Below are 18,405 nucleotides of genomic sequence, written 5' to 3'. Positions count from 1 at the left end.
CACAAAATCAAGATTTTTTTTCTGGAAATGGGTGGTAATGATGGCTGTACAACAATGTGAATACATTTAATGTCACTCAGCTATAACGTGAAAATAGTTAAAATAGTAAATTTTATTATGTATACTTTACCAAAATTTTTAAAAATACACACACAAAACCCCCCAATGCACAACATTTTGCCTATAAGGTGTTTTTCCCCAACTCCTTGACTATGAAATCCTTTCTGTCTGAAATACTCTCATTAAATGGTTTTTCTGAAACTAAAAATCTTCCAAAACCTGATGCATAAATACTTATAAGGATAATATTGTTCTTCTACCAAACCTTTAAAAACAATCTGGAATGCTGAAAGCACAAAGGCTTCAGTAGTTGTGGCACACACGCTTAGTTGCACCACAGCATGTGGGATCTTAGTTCTCCAACCTAGGATCGAACCCACGTCCCCTGTGCTGGGAGGTGGATTCTTAACCACTGGGCCACCAAGGAAATCCCTGCAAACTACTTTTTTTTAAATTTATAAATGAAAAGAAATACAACAGAAAGATGTCAACTGAGTATTATCAGATACCTGATTTTGCAACACTTGGTTTATAGATTTCAAATATCCAAGGCACCATTTGTGTTTAGTCTAATTTTATTTCTAATTGTTTTCACTCAAAACCTATTATTAACAACTGCTTGATGTGATGATTTTCTTCTTCAGATCTGCAGTTTTTTTCAAAAAATATATATTGCTTAACACCTAAAATATATTTCGTGTGTGTGTGCTCAATCACCCAGTCATGTCTAACACTGAGATCTTCATGGACTGTAGCCCACCAAGCTCCTCTGTTCATGGGATTTTTCAGGCAAGATTACTGGAGTGGGTTGCCATTTCCTTCTCCAGGGGATCTTCCCAACTCAGGGATCAAGCCAATGTCTCCTGCACTGGCAGACAGATTCTTTACCACTGCGCCACCTGGGAAGCCCCCAAAATATATTTTGCTCAACTTTAAATCTACTCACATATACTCAAGCTAAAAATAAGTGCTCTTCCACATGTTAGATTTGGGGGAATTTTGGATGTTTTGTTTTACTTTTCAGTTTTAATTGGCACCATGAGAACCAGCCAACTAGATCCTTTTACAGTGTAGTCAAGGCTAGCTTTTGCCCTTCCACACTGTGATTAATTTATTATTCATCTGGTACCTTCCTATTAGAACTGGTTTTTAGCCTGTGAACTTCTCTTTCAGCTTCCAACAAAGGATTTCATTGCTTCAGGAATTGAGGTGTGTCTAAGTTTTTACCTGGGAGCAAAAGTGATGCAAGCGTTTCTGGTGAGACCAATCCTCGGTTTAGGGTGGGGAGGATCTGCATAACAGGCCATCTGCAGACTCCTGAAGACAGGAGAGGCGCTGAGAAAGGGCTTTCCTGAGACATCGTATGCCGACGGTTGGAAGGACTAAAGCAGCAGCTCCCTTCGTTTACCAAGGAAATCAGAAACCATGGCTTGGCTCCCTTTCAGAACCACAGGGGCTCTGGCCATTTTAACGGTAAGTCCTTTTTTTTCCCCCTAATAATTGCAAACTTTCCCTGTTTCCCTCCTTGTTAGAGAATGTTAATTTGATTGCTGAATCCCTATTAAAAATTCTAAAAAGAGTTCAGTGGAAAGAAACTGCAAATGAAACTGCAAAGATTACCAATTTCCCCCTTTTGTTGTTGTTGGTTTTTGTGTTTTTTTTTTAATGCTGTATTTTCACATGGAAAACCAAGCCAGATAGAAACGAATTTGAAAGTCGCCATTTAGCATATTTAGTTGGCGAACTAATTAATCCTGATTGCAGGTCTATTTTCCACAGTATCTTCACTTTCTTTAAAGTCATGCTTTTATTCACCCTTTTGTTCAGGCTTTTATTCTATTACACAAAGTAAAACACATAAACGAGAACGAGGTCTATTTCCCAAAGTTATATATATCTCTCAAGCACATGGCTAAGAATTGTACATGCCTGGTCTTGATACCTGACATGTTTTTAAGTAGTCTAAGACCACTGAATTAAAATCAAAGCAATGTTTGATTCTGGAGAAGTTGGGAGGGTTATTAAGAAAAGAATGTTTATGTTAAGCCATTATGTGCAAAATATATCTAATCTTTTATAAGCCAGTTTTCCAGAAAAGTAAAACTTTTACTGACTAGGAAAGTTTTATATAGTACTGGATAAAAGAGTAGTGGAATCTGGAGAGCAAAGAACTAGACTAGATGTTACAAATTAGTGTGTTCCTTAACTGTGTTGTTTTAGTGAAGAAACTGGTCACAATATTATCAGTTCCACATAGATATCAAAATACTGAAATATACCATAATGAATGTTTTTTAAATCCCTAATAATAATTCTTCATTTTACCAACAATAAGTTGGGTTGGCCTAAGCATTAGTTTCCCTCATGTCCTCATCTAAAAAATTGCGATAATTGAACTTCAAGAAGTTACAGGGAAATAGAGCTCAAGAAAGAACTTTCTAAAAATTAAATATGCTTAAAATTCGAATAGACTGCCTGTTAGCCAGCATTTCTTAGCCTTCTCTGTCATGGCAATGGTCAAGCAGAAAACTGGTATCACACCCTTCTGTTCGAGTCTGTTTCTATTATAAGAGTGTAACTAATTGTTTCGGCAATCTAATGAATTTAATTGACCCAAGAATGTTGTAAAGAGAAATCTGGCAGTTGTATGACTTCCCCGCCTTTCCAGATGGTCATTTCTGAACTAAATGAACTGCGGGTAGCCTGATAAGCCATCTGTCCCAGCCAATGACCAGCCTGTGAAGCTAGGGGATATGCGGCAGGGTGTGCCGGAATAGTGTTGTCGCAGAATTAAGACTGCCACATACTTAGGGGGGTTTCTTTCCCTTCTCTGGTGTGTACCCCTCTCAGTTACCCTTCTGGTTCTGGAGTGGCTGTAAGATCCTTACACCAAGGGCTGTTCTATTCCTCTTTGCATCCCCAATACCTACCATCATATCTCCCTTACAGTGGACACACAATTATTCAAAGAATGGGTAAATGAATGATTGAATGAGGCCTCTCTAAACTATAACCCCCACCACAGTGCCTCTATAATCCTAGTCATGGGGGAAGCTCCCTCAGGAAAATTGCACAGGCTCACATACAAAAACGTACAAGTTATTTACACAACAATATAATGTCATATATAATTATTAAACTAAGTGGTCTAGAACTGCTCTGTCCAATACGGTAGCCACGAGCCACATGTGGCTATTAACCACATGAAACGTGGTTGATCTGTATTGAGATGTGCTGTTAAGCATAAAGTATACATTATATTTTGAAGACTCTGTATGAAAAAAAAATAACATGCATGCATATGTGCTCAGTTGCATCCAACTCTTTGCAACCCTGTGGACTGCAGCCTGCCATGCTCCTCAGTTCATGGGATTCTCCATGCAAGAATACTGGAGTGGGTCGCCATGCCTTCCTCCAGGGGATCTTCTCGACCCAGGGATTGAACCTGCGTCTCCTGAACTGCAGGCAGATTCCTTACCACTGAGCCACAGGGGAAGCCCAAAAAAGAACATAAAATATGTCATCAATAATTTTTATGTCGACTATAATTTGAAATGACAGTATTTGGGGTACATTCATTAAAAATATGTTGAAAATATTAATTTCACCTTTTTAGCCGTTTTTAATATGAATATTAAAAAATTTAAAATTCGATAATGCAATTCAGATTCGTTACTTTATTTCAACTGGACAGTGCTGGTCTACTCTTAATCCCATTAATGGAAAGCAGTGTCAGTCAGAAGTGAGGTAGGCAGGGACTTCCCTGGTGGTCCAGTGGTTAAGACTTTGCCTTCCAAAGGGTGTGGGTTCAGTCACTAGTTGGGAAGCTAAGATCCTGCATGCCTTGGGACCAAAACATAAAAAGTACAGAAATAGTATTGTAACAAATTCAATAAAGACAGTCCACATCAAAAAAAAATTTTTTTAAGTGAGGTAGGCAAACCAGGCTTCATGGACCAGGAGAGATTCGGGCTGCTCTCTGATAAATATAGACGGGCCACAGGGACATATATTTTGTCGTCAGCCCAGCATGAGCAAAGGCAAGTGCAACTACAGCGCTTGCCTAGGGGTAAGGGACACACTAGTTTGGCTGCATTGGAGAATCCGGATGTGCGTTAGAATGGCAGATAAGGGTCAGACAGAAAAGTGCATTCTGTCAAGGGTAGTGAAATCCTTTTAGAAGTGGGGAGCCACCCAGAGTTTCGAAATGGTGTGGTGATGGGAAAAGAACAATGTTCTTAAAAGCGTTGTGGAGTGGAAATGTACATCTTTTGTTATTGAAGGGTGGGGTGTGAAAGTTGGAAGACCTGTTCGGAGGTTTTGAGTTAATTCCCCCAACCTATGACCATACAAAGGTTGCCTAGAGAGGTAATACATAAAAGCTAAATCACAGACTTCAGTCTATGCCTGTACCACTGACTCACTCCAGGTTTTGCTTCCTCAGCTGTCAAATAAGAATAATCATATCCCCCTGACTAATGAGAATGACCATAGTAAAAATGAAACAGCAATGAATGCAAAAAAGTGTTCCGGAAAATATAAAGTGCTTTGTAGGACTCTACTTCCTATTATTTGTAATGTTTTAGTAATAAAGATGAAACTTGATAACGCCTTAATATTCTGCCTTCCTATTTTAAACAACGACCGACATTAGTTTTAATGTCAAGAACCTACATTTTTCTTGAGTGAAAGGGCATATCAAAAACAGTTATGAGATTAATTTTTTGAAAATTGACAGAAAAAAATTAAACCTGAATTTTAAATGATAGTGGGTATAGGGAAATAACAAAATTTTAAACTTGGAGCATTACCCCAAATTTGAACTGCTTTAGTCTTCTAGATTCATTGAGAGGGGACTGTGTGAGGAACACCAGCATGTTGTAAAATTTAACATTTATCTGTTTCCCATGTTTGCTTGATCTGTTTTGCGCAACACCAAGTAAATATTTTGGGGAAAGGTTTTGTGATTGAAAAATACTTGTCTTCAAAGATTTAACCTTTTCAAAACAATGTTTGTCTTCAAAGGAGACTACTGGTCAGTATTTCAAAAGTCCATTAGATCTGAAACATGGTCTGTCAAATAACACTCCTATAGCATCTAAACAATAAGCCATTTAATTTCATGTTACAATATTATTCTGTAAAGATTTACTCATTACAAAACTAATACAAGCGTTTGAAATCCAAAGATGTTTAAAGCATGATGTTTTAAACAAATTAATAGTGTTCATGCTGGAAAAAAAAAGAAAAGTAGTTTAAATACCAAGCTCTGAGTTAGAATGTGTTCTAAATACAGCAGTGGTGGTGATTTAGTTACTAAGTCGTGTCCGCCTCTTGGGATCCCATGGACTGTAGCCTGCCAGGCTCCTCTGTACATGGGATTCTCCAGGCGAGAAGACTGGAGTGAGTTGCCATTTCTTTCTCCAGAGGATCTTCCCGACCCAGGGATCGAACCAGGGTTTCCGATATTGCAGGCAGATTCTTTACGGACTGAGCTATGAGGGAAGCCCCAAATACAGCAGAACACCCTTCAACCACTTTCGCTACAGAACATCCAGAAAGCAAATTGTTAAGAAAAGAATTGTAAGCTAAGTGGCCCAGATTTTTAACAGAAGGAAAATCTTCGACACATCCTTCCTTCTCTTCATTGATGAAGCAATCCAATTTCCAATTCTGGTGAATATATGAAAATTAATTTCCTCCTGAACCTCTCCAACAGTTAAAATTCTAAAATCAGAATAACCTTGCCAAGCGATTCCAGCCAGCCCTGACTGACATGCAAACCTTGGGAAAGATGTAATTATTTACTTCCATCAATTACCACTCCCAGTTGCTTAATACTCGAAACCGGTTTTCATTTAGAACTAGAAGACTTGGTGTCCATGATGCTTCTCATAAACCTCTTAGCCTTTGGCTCTTCCTTTCCAGTTAGGAGTCAATCTGATAGCCTAAGGAGAGGGTTTGCTTTGTGAGGTTCATTACAAGAATTAGGGCAAGAGTTGGACACAACTTGGCAACTAAACCACCAAGGAGACGGCTTGCTTTGTGAAGTTCATTACAAGAATTACACAGGCAACTGTTTACTATCCATAATTATACTATGAATACTTGAATCCGTGTAATGTGCACATGTTCCTTGTATGACCACTGCACAGTTGACCAGGCTGTACACTGCACAATGCCAGGAGGTACATTCACATAAACTACAATGTGAACAATGTCCCCTGGAGTTGCACAGGGGGCAAATCACACCACTGGACAGTGGAACACTGGTTCTTATCTCTTTCTGAGGCTCAAGAAAGAGTTCTATGTGCCTTGACATAAGTGATAATAATAAAAGATCATATCACAGTGGCTCTTTACATCTTTTTTAAGTCCAAACAGAGGTAATTAACACTTATTAAGCAGTTACTGCAGGCTAGGGTTCATCTATGTGTTTTAGACCTGTTTTCATTTAATCCTCACAACATACCTATAAAGTTAGTAGAATTATTATACCTATTTTATGGATAAGGAAACTGAAAAATCAAATAATGTTCTCAAGTTTTTCAGCTAGTACATCATGAGACTAGGATTTTAATTGAGGGATTCAACATCCAATGTCCAGTTTTGTATTTCTACACTTAACTGCATCTTTGTTCTTGTTGTTTAGTGACTAGGTTGTGTCTGACTCTTTGTGACCCCATGGACTATAGCCCACAAGGCCCCTCTGTCCATGGGATTTCCCAGGCAAGAATATTGGAGTAGACTGCCATTTCCTTCTCCAGAGGATCTTCCCAACCCAGGGACTGAACCCACATCTCTTACGTCTCCTGCATTGGCTGGTGGATTCTTTACCACTGAGCCACCTGGGAAGAAACTGTCTCTTACCCAGTACTTAAAATGAGCTTCTGAAAAAGGGCTTAATTTTCTAAATTGAATTTACTCTAAACATCAGTTATTAAAGTGTTGAACTCTCCTAAATTAAATACTTCCTAAGTAATTAAACATAAATCATTTTCATTCAATTAAGGAATTTTCCTTGATAAACATGAAGCTTATTAAAATACTTCTGGATTTTCTAAAATCTTAATTTCAAAAAGTTGATACATATCTATTGATCTCTTTAATCTGACACATAATCTTGCATCTAACCAATTATAAAAATAGTATCACCAACCTATATACATACATATATTTCATGAACTTTTCAAAAATAATTATTAATTTTAAAAATCAAGTTTAAAATTTGTAATGATTCCTTTGAATTACCCAGCTCATTCTGCAAATTTCCCAGAGAGGAGTGGGTGTGATCTTAAGCCATGCAGAGAAAAATGGCCATGCCTTATGCTGGCTAGGACTAGCTTCCTGAATCCAATGCATACTCAAACAGTCTGACCTTCCTTCCCCATGCTGAAGTTTCAGAGTACTCTAAACAAAACCTTAGCCAAACTCAGTAAAAAGCAATTGTTATTATATAAGATTTTTAAAAATCCAGTCACCCACATCCTCAAAATATGTTTATTACAAACCTACCATATTGGAGAAGGAAATGGCAACCCACTCCAGTGTTCTTGCCTGGAGAATCCCAGGGACGGGGGAGCCTGGTGGGCTGCCGTCTACGGGGTCGCACAGAGTCGGATACGACTGAAGCCACTTGGCAGCACCTACCATACTCAATAGGAATCTTAATGATATAACTACATACATTTTAGCTAGCAAATAGGGCACGTGGACATCAGGTCACTTTATGTCGCATGCTTTTTATTAACTTAAACATCTTATTTGCTTTTAATAAAACATCTCTAATTCTTATGTATACCAAGGCATTTAGACCATATCACTGCTTTATAAATCATACAGTCAAAATTGTAAAACCATAACCAGGGAACACAGGGAAGAAAGAAAAATAAATTCACAAGATACAGAGTGTTTTCTCCACACTGCTATTTTCTAGACTCTAGGCCACAAAAAGGACAACTTAATTGATTTATATTGTCAAGAAGCTATTGAAATATTTATTAGGTATTCAAAATAATTATACGAACAATGTAACTAAAATAACTAAGTAGCTGCATGGTAAGTACTAATTAACTCAAATAGTAAAGTTTTTTAAAAAAATACTTGGGAATAATGTAAAGCTATGACTATATGTCTAAATCCATATTTAAAAAGCACTGCATTATTCAAAAGTGTTCTTAGTAACTGTCCCCATATTCCTAAAAACACAACAAAGATTATATTTTCACAATATTCCCCAAAATTGGAAAACGTTCCTGGTGGTCTGACTTTGAAAGAGAGGATGGGAAAGAGTAAAGGTTTGGCTGAGTAGCTTCTTTAAGGGCTCTGAGTCAAAGAAATGACCTAACAAGTAAGAAACACCTGTCTGCAATGCTCGATTTCCACAGTTTAGGGTTTGTCCTTCCTTCACTTCCCAGAAAAACAGAAATCTTGTCTTAGTGTCTATTAGAAGAATCATTCTCCACAGGGCTAGTACAAACATGATTCATATTTTCAGGATGACTCCAGTTTTCCTGTAAAAGGGATCATGCCTGGTCCATCCCTCCCTGCACGTGGGGCTGAGTTGTTCTTGGGAACTGAGAAAGGTGTGCAATGACTTCACTGCCCTGATCTTTTCTCCCACATAATGCATGTGTGCATATGTACTCAGTCGTGTCTGACTCTCTGCAACTCCATGGACTGCAGTCCACTGGGCTCCTCTGTCCATGGAACTTTCTAGGCAAGGATACTGAAGTGGGTCGCCATTTCCTTCTTCAGGGGATCTTCCCAACCCAGGGTTCGAACCTGCCTCTCATGTCTCCTGCATTGGCAGGTGGATTCTTTACCACTAGTACTCACTGGGAAGCCCCCAAGTAACTCATGATACTGTTTAAAAAAGAGCAGCAATGCTGTAAAATCATTTTGAGACCTGTTATAACCACAAGTCATGGTTCTTTTCCATGACAATTTTAGCAAACATCCTTTGAAATCAAGATTTCACTGAAATTTTTAGAATGGAAGGGTCCTCGCATCCTACGTCTGATATCATCTTTCCTTTGGTTCAGACTGGGACTTGCCTCTTTATTATAGCCTTCCAAAATAAGTGAAGTAATAAATCTACATTGTTTCAGAATTAACTGCAGTCTTTGCCAGGAAGAAATCTAAATTGACTATCACATAACTTTTTTTTATGACTTGCTTTTATTTTCTATTTATCTACGCTGACTTAAGAATCTAGTGTAGTGGTGACGTGCACACTTTAGAGTCAGGCTGCAGAGATTCAAATCCGAGGGCTGTTAGTGGGGGCAAAGTACTCATTTTCTCATGAGTTTTCTCCTTTTCTTCATCCCTAAAAGACAGATTACAGTCTCCTTCAGATGGCTGCTGTGTTAAGTGAAATGGTAAACATAAAGCTCTATGAATAGCATCTGACACATAAAACATAATTCTTTTGTCCTGATTTATTTTTCATAATCTTTTCCCTTCCAAATTGTCTTCAAATTAGTTAATCAGTGAGTCAGAAAACAGTTTTTAAACATCTGCTAAGGGATCCGTATTGTAAGGATTGCAAAAAACAATAAAAATAATATAGAAGCACCGATTTGGAAAGCTTGCAATTCTCTTGGCTCGACACCATATAATGCACACAAAACCATAAGAAATAATAAATCACGGTAAACCATTATGGGCTAAATTGCACAGTACAGAATATGTGTTCTGCAAACTTAGAAAAAGAGACATCAGTAAGGACAGTTTCATGGAGACTGTTGGAACTTAAAATGATGAGTAATACAGTATTCAAGTGTGTGAAGGTAAGAAGAATGCATTCCAGGTAGAAAACAACACTGAAAATGACACAGATGAAGCTCCTGTATACTCTTGAGAAGGTGAAGACCTAGCCTGGCCTGGCTTCATCTTATCTTTATTTCTTTTAGATCAGTAGGAAAATTCAGCTCAAATTTAAATTGAACTAGTAGAGCAGAGATGCACAAATCCGCATTCCACAGCAAACAGTACTTGTGATTGGAATAGCACATCCCCATCTTTTACATTTCATTCTCTAAATTAGACTGCTGCTGCTGCTGCTGCTAAGTCACTTCAGTCGTCCGACTCTGTGCGACCCCACAGGCGGCAGCCCACCAGGCTCCCCCGTCCCTGGGATTCTCCAGGCAAGAACACTGGAGTGGGTTGCCATTTCCTTCTCCAATGCAGGAAAGTGAAAAGTGAAGGTGAAGTCATTCAGTCCTGTCTGACTCTTAGCGACCCCATGGACTGTAGCCTACCAGGCTCCTCCATCCATGGGATTTTCCAGGCGAGAGTAGTGGAGTGGGGTGCCATTGCCTTCTCCCTAAATTAGACTAGCTCCTTTCCATTCTCTCAACTTTTATATGACTAAGAAAATGCCTTAGTCTGGAATTGCAACTAACGAAAACAGCTTTGCCAAGTCAGTAGAGTAGTTCACAGCTTTTAATAATCTCCTGTGGTACTTTTTGAAGCTTATTAGAATGATGCTCACTATTGTTTCCCAAAGCAATAGCTTTCATAGCTCCTGGGAAGTGTTTATAGAGCAGCCAGGTAAGAAATGTCTGGTTGTTGCACCAATTGTTAGAATTTTGAAAAGTCCAATAGATTCTCCTGAACATCATTAACATTCTATAATTTATAGATTACAGATTATAGATTATAGATTACAGATTATAGATTACACAACTGAAGGAACTATTTACATGAAGACTATTTTCTTTTTTGCTCTTTGAATACTGCTTCTCCAAATCTACTTCTTTCCTATTTTTATTACTTTTAATTGGAGGATAATTGCTTTACAATGTTGTGCTGGTTTCTGCCATACATCAATATGAGTCAGCCATAGGCATACCTGTGTTCCCTCCCTCTTGAAACAGAAACAACTACAATATGAACAGCAGAATGTAAAAATCAGAATTATTATCTTATGTAATTACTTATTTGAAGAATTCATGTTTAATTTGACTTTCTTTAAATGTCTACAGGTGGTTCTTTTGGTTCATGGAGAATTGAGAATACAGGTAAAGTATGAAAAAGATTTTTGCAATTAAAATAGTTTAGTTTAAAAATTGTACTGGAAAAATATTTATTTAATATTGTAAAATACTAAATAATTTAATTGTGAAAATACAATTCTAACAACTAACCTAATAATACTTAAATACTAGCATAAATCAATGTCATTATTGTAACTTACCTCATGCATTCTTTTGTCTTATCTTAAAAATATCAACAGATAAACCGGTATTTGTGCTCAGAACAGTTAGATGTTGTGGAATATATATAGGAAATATAAAATACGGTTAAATGCTAAGATTAAAAATCATATAGCTCTGTAGTTGTTTTAGTTATTTACTGTTTCTTCTTTGCATGATAGTGTCAGGGAGAGAAAATTGGGTATTTAACCATCTTAAATATCTTGAAACATAGAAGACTCTTCAACCTAGATGTCTGTAATTAACACTCAAAGCAAAAATTTCCAATAATGTGCATAATAAAATGTAATCCCTTTTTGAATAAGACAAAAGGACAATACGAAGAATATGAGACAGCAATACAACAAGGCAAAAGGAGATACAAACGTGAGTGGGTGAAATTCGCAAGACCCTGCAGAGAAGGAGAAGACAACTCGAACAGAAATCCAATTGCCAAAGTAAGTCTTACGAGCAGAAGCAATGTGATTTTTGAGAATAAATGTACTAGATGTAAATAAGAATAATGCAGAAATTCCAATTAGCAAAATATAGATTGAGGAGTCCATAGAACAAATAACTTAGTATTTTCAATAACACAAAAAATACAATAGTATTAATAATATCAACTTAAAAGAGAAAGATGAAGGAATTACAGCTTCCAGAGTAATTAAAAATAATTAACAGCCATTTCAATATATTTCAATGGATATGCTTTTTGGGATTCAGATTCTAGCAAATGAAGAGAAAAATGTATATGGCCAAGTGCTTTGTTCGGGACAGCAAATTATCCCCAGAGAAGGTGACTGTCTTTACCAATAATGTATCTAACACGGGTTCACTGCAGGAGTTATGACAATTTCACAAGCTAAAAACATATAGGATAATGTCTCTCAATAAACCAAAAAATACCATACTCCTAGTCAAGTGTAGATTGATCACACTATTGTCCCCGGCAAGAGAGGTTAAAGGCATAGAGTCCAGATTAAGCTGAGGTGGACCTTTCTACCAGTTGGTTCTCACGAGAGTCAGTTTAGTCAATCACAAGCTGATGTCTGGCTGCCAGTGCCAAAGCAAAAGTCCCTTATCACTAGAGCACGCTGCTAGGGAACAGAGGTCGTGGCAAGCAAGATTACAGTTTTCACCACTGCCAGGCAAAAGATGCCTTGCCCAGGCAGGAGCTAATGCCCCAAGTTCTTCAGAGAGGCATTTAGATCAGCTAAGAGTTGCCTTGCCCAAACTGAACACTCTCAAGAAGTCCTCATAAACTTCCTATTTAAAGCTTAAATGTCTCCCAGCCATAGTGACTTCTCCACACGCTTGAATCAATAAGCCCCAGTGTTGCTCAGCGAGAGCTGGGCTGAATGTATATTGACAGTCACAGACGTCCACAGCAATATCCTGACAGCTTCCTCAATGCAAACAACTACACTCTTAAAACAAAGCAACTCTATTCCTAGATAAAAACAAAAAAGTAGATTTGAAATCATAGCAAACAGCAATAAGATAATTAAAGATGGTTGACAATCAGCATTGGATTGGCCATGTATTCAGAACCTTTGAAGCTGGGTGATGAGATATATCAGGTTCATTATACATTCTAACTTTATAATACACTTGAAATTTTCCCTATTAAAAATTTAAAGATTAATAATAAAAGCAATTCATTCTAATATTTTAAACACTTAGCATACTATCACTTTCCACTTTTTTCTCCAGCTTCTCCTATTTAAAACTAAATGTCTTTTTGTGTTTTTTTTTAGTGTTATCTGCTAAGCAAGGAGGCATTCAGTAGCAGGCTTGTCAATATTAGGTGTCCTTGACTTTCTCTCAACCTTTTAACATCACCATGATGACCACAATCTGGGCAAATATTCTAAGGCTGGAAAGGTTAAGGCACATTGGTCCATACTGGCCAACAGAGGAAACAATTTGAATTTATTTCATATTCCTAGTAGCTACCAAGGCAAAAAAATAAACAACACAGTGTCAGAAAGCATGAATAAAATGAACAGATGACTTGAGAGTGTGGAGCACAGTGGGAAGGAAGAGGCCTGAGTGATGATCACCTTAACATTTTGGGTATTTTGGGCTGCAGATTACATCAGACTTCGAAGCAACCCAAAAAATTACCTACCACATCTCTGGAGTAGGAATTGATCAGCCCCCTTTTGGAATCTTTGTCATTGACAAAAACACTGGAGAAATTAACATAACGGCCATAGTTGATAGAGAAGTAACCCCCAGCTTCCAGGTAAGTGTGCATCCTCGATATCAGCCACCCTTTCCCTTGTGGCAGTGACTTTAGAACGTTAATCTAGAAGGATATCAGTGCGTGAATCCATCCACGGTCAAATAACAAAGAGCCCTCCTTGGATGTCCCTGGTGATCCAGTGGTCAGGACTCTGGGCTTCCACTGCAGGGGCCGCAGGTTCAATCCCTGGTTGGGAAACTAAAATCCCACAGGCTGCAATGTGCAGCGTAAAAGTAAAAAAACAAATAAAACAAAGAGCCTCTGAAGGTTGTGCCCCTGAAGGAACAACCCAGGAGGGTGAATGAACACTGAACTCCAGCATGCTTCTGGCCAAGACTTTCAGGCTAACAGGAGACACAGTACCAGCCCACAAGAAGGGGCAACTTGGACAACTAGTCTACCCAGAGAAGACACTTTCCTACTTTGTCTCCTCTTTGGGAAAAATATTTTTCCTCTTTGCACAAAAGTACTGTATATGCAAGGAGAGGCCTTATCTCGACAAGTTTTAATAATAAGCAAACTGATGTTGTAGAACATTCATTAACATGTCCTCTCCTTTTCTAGATTACGTGTCGTGCTCTTAACACCCTAGGACAAGAGGTAGAAAAACCACTTATACTAACGGTCAAAATTTTAGATATAAATGACAATGCTCCAGTATTTTCACAAAGCATATTCCAGGGTGAAATTGAAGAAAATAGTGCTTCGAGTAAGTCTTCTGCAGTAACTACCACTTTTAATTATTTTTGTTTAACTTCAGATACAAGCATCATTATAGTACATCATTTTATTCTCTTAGTTTCATCAGTAGTTTTGTAGAAAAATTCATGAAGACAGTCTGAGTCTTCCTTGCTAATATTTATGATTGAGCTACTTATCCACTGCCATTGTACTTCTAGGTTGTGGTTGTGTTATCAAGTCAAAGCTTATTCTAGTCACAAAGCTGAAGAGGTGGCTTTAGACAACCCAGATGCATCAGCTGGGCCTTCTTAGATTATAAAAGACAGAGACACACTCCTTACATGGATAATTGGGGGGAAAGAGAGAACCATAAAGCCATTCAGCAAGGGTAAAAAGATGAAGACAAAACAGTCTCAACCTCAACACAACCAACCAAGGCTTAGTGAGAAGTGGAGGATTTTTATGGAAGGCAGCACAGGTCAACTGACTCAGTCACCTGACTAAGAGATATTGCACGTAACATGTAGTTTTTTGGCACACAGATAGTTTTAAGATCTTAAAAGACAAAGATCAATTTGAAATTGTGTTGGATATTTAACGTGAACATAATGTCAATCTTTACATAGTCTTTAATGAACTTCTGTACTCCTAGACTCACTGGTGATGATCCTAAATGCCACAGACGCAGATGAACCGAACCACTTGAACTCTAAAATTGCCTTCAAAATCATCTCTCAGGAACCTGCAAGCACACCCATGTTCCTCCTAAGCAGACACACGGGGGAAGTCCGCACTTTGACCAGTTCACTTGATCGAGAGGTAAAGCAAGGCACTTGGGAGCATTCAATAACTCAGGATTCAGTTGTAAGAAACCCAAGAGAGGTGACTCCCTTCTACCTAAGAATGAAAGAGGAAAGGAAGAGGGGTTCTCTGGATTCAACTGACCCAACTGAGGGAAGCTCATCGCATCCTACTGTGATTTTGCTGGGGTGGGTTGTGTGTCTGAGACCTGCACAATCAATTGTACCTCAACAAATGAGTATCCCATATCCATGGAAGTTAAACTGAGGGAATAAGAGAAGGTATTGTATCCACGGACAGAGACTGAACTGGGGCTAATCCCTCATGTGACGGAGGAAAAGGAAATTTCCTAAGGAGAAATTTGTATCTGGAATAAAGCCTTCTCTGATGCCGTGCTTTTTCTCCTGACTTCTTTCCATTTTACTCCTGTTTCTAGAACACTAGAGAATCCCCAGGAATTACCTGATGGTCCAATGGTAGGGCTTCATGCTCTCTCTGCTGAGCAACTCGGATTCAATCCTTGGTTAGGAAACTAAGGTCCCACAAGCCACATGGAGCGGCCACAAGGGAAAAAGAAAAAAGAATCCCCTTACTCTCTCTTTTCCAGTGTTCTACCAACACATCTCCAACAACACACAAGACCCCATCAGAATCTGTATTACTTTTACACAAATGATTTTCTGAACAGACCAGCAAGGAAGCTCTATAAATGAGGTTCCCTCAGATAAACAGAGTACCATCCTCATTGTCCATTTTTGCTCTTAGTGCACTTTCCTGCCCTGAGAAGCTCACAAAAGAGAAAACTTGTATCAGCCCCATAAAGACTTCCTCCCACGTGGGGCATGTGCCCCACAGGCTTCGTCTACGGTGGACAATGAAAGTGCATGTGGTCCTTCTAGAGAGTGAACCATAAATTTAAATATTTTCACTTCCTTCCCATAGGAAACAAGAAGTTGTCATTCATATCCCTGACACTAGAGATTAATCATTTTTCTTTATTTTTTTTCTCCAAATTTAGCAAGTTAGCAGCTATCGCCTGGTTGTGAGTGGTGCAGACAGAGATGGAGAAGGACTATCAACTCAGTGTGAATGTAGCATTAAAGTGAAAGATGTCAATGATAATTTCCCAACATTCAGAGAATCACAGGTATGCCTTTCATTCCTTGAAAAATAATTTAAAACATAATTATAAAATAATTATATGTATGTATGTGTATATATATATATATATATATATATATATATATATAAAATGTTATACCTTACCACCGTAATTCAGGATTTGCTGGCTTGCTGGCTTTTAGTTACATTCTCTGCATTTTTCTTTTAAAATAAGCTATTGTAAAAGATAAGAATTTAGGGACCAGCAAAGAGGCAATACATAATTTGGGAATTAATGACTAATGCCATTCAGAATGAATATAATTCTTTTAGATAAAAACCTGACATCGAAACTTAAATTCTGCTTTTTTCTAGTATTTAGCACGTATTAAAGAAAACACTTTAAGTTCTGAGTTGCTTCGATTTCAAGTAATAGATTTGGACGAAGAGTTCACTGATAATTGGCTTGCAGAGTTCTTCTTTACCTCTGGAAATGAAGGGAATTGGTTTGAAATACAAACTGATCCCCAAACTAACGAAGGTATCCTGCAAGTAGTTAAGGTAAGGTCTGATTTCCTTTCAGGGGGAAAAACATTCTGTATTAACCAAAACTGTTACTTTATATTAGCCGAAACTGTCATAAATAAACTTTATTCACTTACAAATAATAATACCACTTCTCTACAGAAAATATAAAAAATACACAAAAGTAGAGAGAATTTTGAAAACACAGCCCCATTTCCTAAGGAGACTTTTCTTAACATGTTGATTTATTTCCTTCCAAACTATCATCCTTTCTACAGAAACACAAACACACTAGTAGACATATATTTATCAGTGTGCCTGTTTGAAGCACAAGAAAGTAAAACATTTGCTGACTTAAACTCAGGAACAGACAAGAATACATGGAATAGTGGCTCGTGAATTTGTCAACTTACTTTAAATGGATTTGCTACAGTCCTTGGAAGGGAAAAACGGCAACTTTTTCTAGAAAATGGGAACATATAAACTAAGTTTGCAAAATAAACAATTGAGTAAAACTTCCATTTAACAGACTTGGTTACAACAGACCCTTCATCTGAAATAACATAAACCTATTTATGTCTGATGAAAGTGAAAGAGGAGAGTGAAAAAGTTGGCTTAAAGCTCAACATTCAGAAAACGAAGATCATGGCATCTGGTCCCATCACTTCATGGGAAATAGATGGGGAAACAGTAGAGACAGTGTCAGACTTCATTTCTTCGGGCTCCAAAATCACTGCAGATGGTGACTGCAGCCATGAAATTAAAAGACACTTACTCCTTGGGAGAAAAGTTATGACCAACCTAGACAGCATATTCAAAAGCAGAGACATTACTTTGCCGACTAAGGTCCGTCTAGTCAAGGCTATGGTTTTTCCTGTGGTCATGTATGGATGTGAGAGTTGGACTGTGAAGAAGGCTGAGCACTGAAGAATTGATGCTTTTGAACTGTGGTGTTGGAGAAGACTCCTGAGGGTCCCTTGGACTGCAAGGAGATCCAACCAGTCCATTCTGAAGGAGATCAACCCCGGGATTTCTTTGGAAGGAATGATGCTAAAGCTGAAGCTCCAGTACTTTGGCCACCTGATGTGAAGAGTTGACTCATTGGAAAAGACTGATGCTGGGAGGGGTTGGGGGCAGGAGGAGAAGGGGACAACCCAGGAGAGATGGCTGGATGGCATCACGGACTCGATGGTTGTGAGTCTGAGTGAACTCCGGGAGATGGTGATGGACAGGGAGGCCTGGCGTGCTGCGATTCATGGGGTCGCAAAGAGTCGGACACGACTGAGCGACTGAACTGAACTGAACTGATTGTATAGACTAGAAAAATATTACCAGTTTTAGGACATTCCTTGGCATAGGACATTGGACTATATGAGGTTCTCTCTTTAATTCCGTGAGTCCAGCAGAATGACAGACCCATAATATTCCCTTAACAGGGTGACTGCTGCAATTCCAGATTGCTGGAAGCCCTGTAAGACTTCCTATTACTCTGCTTTTCAGAGAGGGAGCTACAGCCCTCCTCAGTTGCAAGGTTTTGTTATAGTCTGGCCCTGACCTTCCTTCCTATGGCCTGTGCTGCGCCGGCCTTGCCTCCCTCTCTTCGAGATGCTGGCAATCCCTCCTGGTAGACTTCCTCACCCCCACCTCCTGTGTCTACCCCCTGTCATTCTCTGTCTACCACATTCTTCTGAAAACAGTTTGGACCAATTACTCCCCCTTAAAAACTTTCCTTGTTCTCACTGGCTGTGAAAATGGCCCCCAGTTAGACTGTCCCTTTGAATCCGCTGC

The 18,405-nt window shown here is 38.5% G+C and overlaps 1 protein-coding gene across 1 annotated transcript in view; it reads left to right on the top strand.

Annotated features, from left to right (window-relative positions):
- Positions 1–1,485: 1,485 nt before the first annotated feature.
- Positions 1,486–18,405, top strand: part of DSG3 (desmoglein 3) — a 31,975-nt gene continuing 15,055 nt past the window's right edge. Inside the window, exons 1-9 of the mRNA XM_052660371.1 lie at positions 1,486–1,533; positions 9,632–9,664; positions 11,049–11,084; positions 11,585–11,716; positions 13,354–13,509; positions 14,074–14,218; positions 14,843–15,009; positions 16,010–16,138; positions 16,468–16,653. Coding sequence (XP_052516331.1) covers positions 1,486–1,533; positions 9,632–9,664; positions 11,049–11,084; positions 11,585–11,716; positions 13,354–13,509; positions 14,074–14,218; positions 14,843–15,009; positions 16,010–16,138; positions 16,468–16,653 — 1,032 coding nt within the window. The remainder of the gene's footprint in view (positions 1,534–9,631; positions 9,665–11,048; positions 11,085–11,584; positions 11,717–13,353; positions 13,510–14,073; positions 14,219–14,842; positions 15,010–16,009; positions 16,139–16,467; positions 16,654–18,405) is intronic.

The sequence above is a fragment of the Budorcas taxicolor genome, chromosome 22, assembly GCF_023091745.1.
Source record: "Budorcas taxicolor isolate Tak-1 chromosome 22, Takin1.1, whole genome shotgun sequence".
Lineage (NCBI taxonomy): Eukaryota > Metazoa > Chordata > Mammalia > Artiodactyla > Bovidae > Budorcas > Budorcas taxicolor.
Note: the sequence above shows the minus strand (reverse complement) of the source record. Positions and strands in the feature narration are given on the sequence as shown.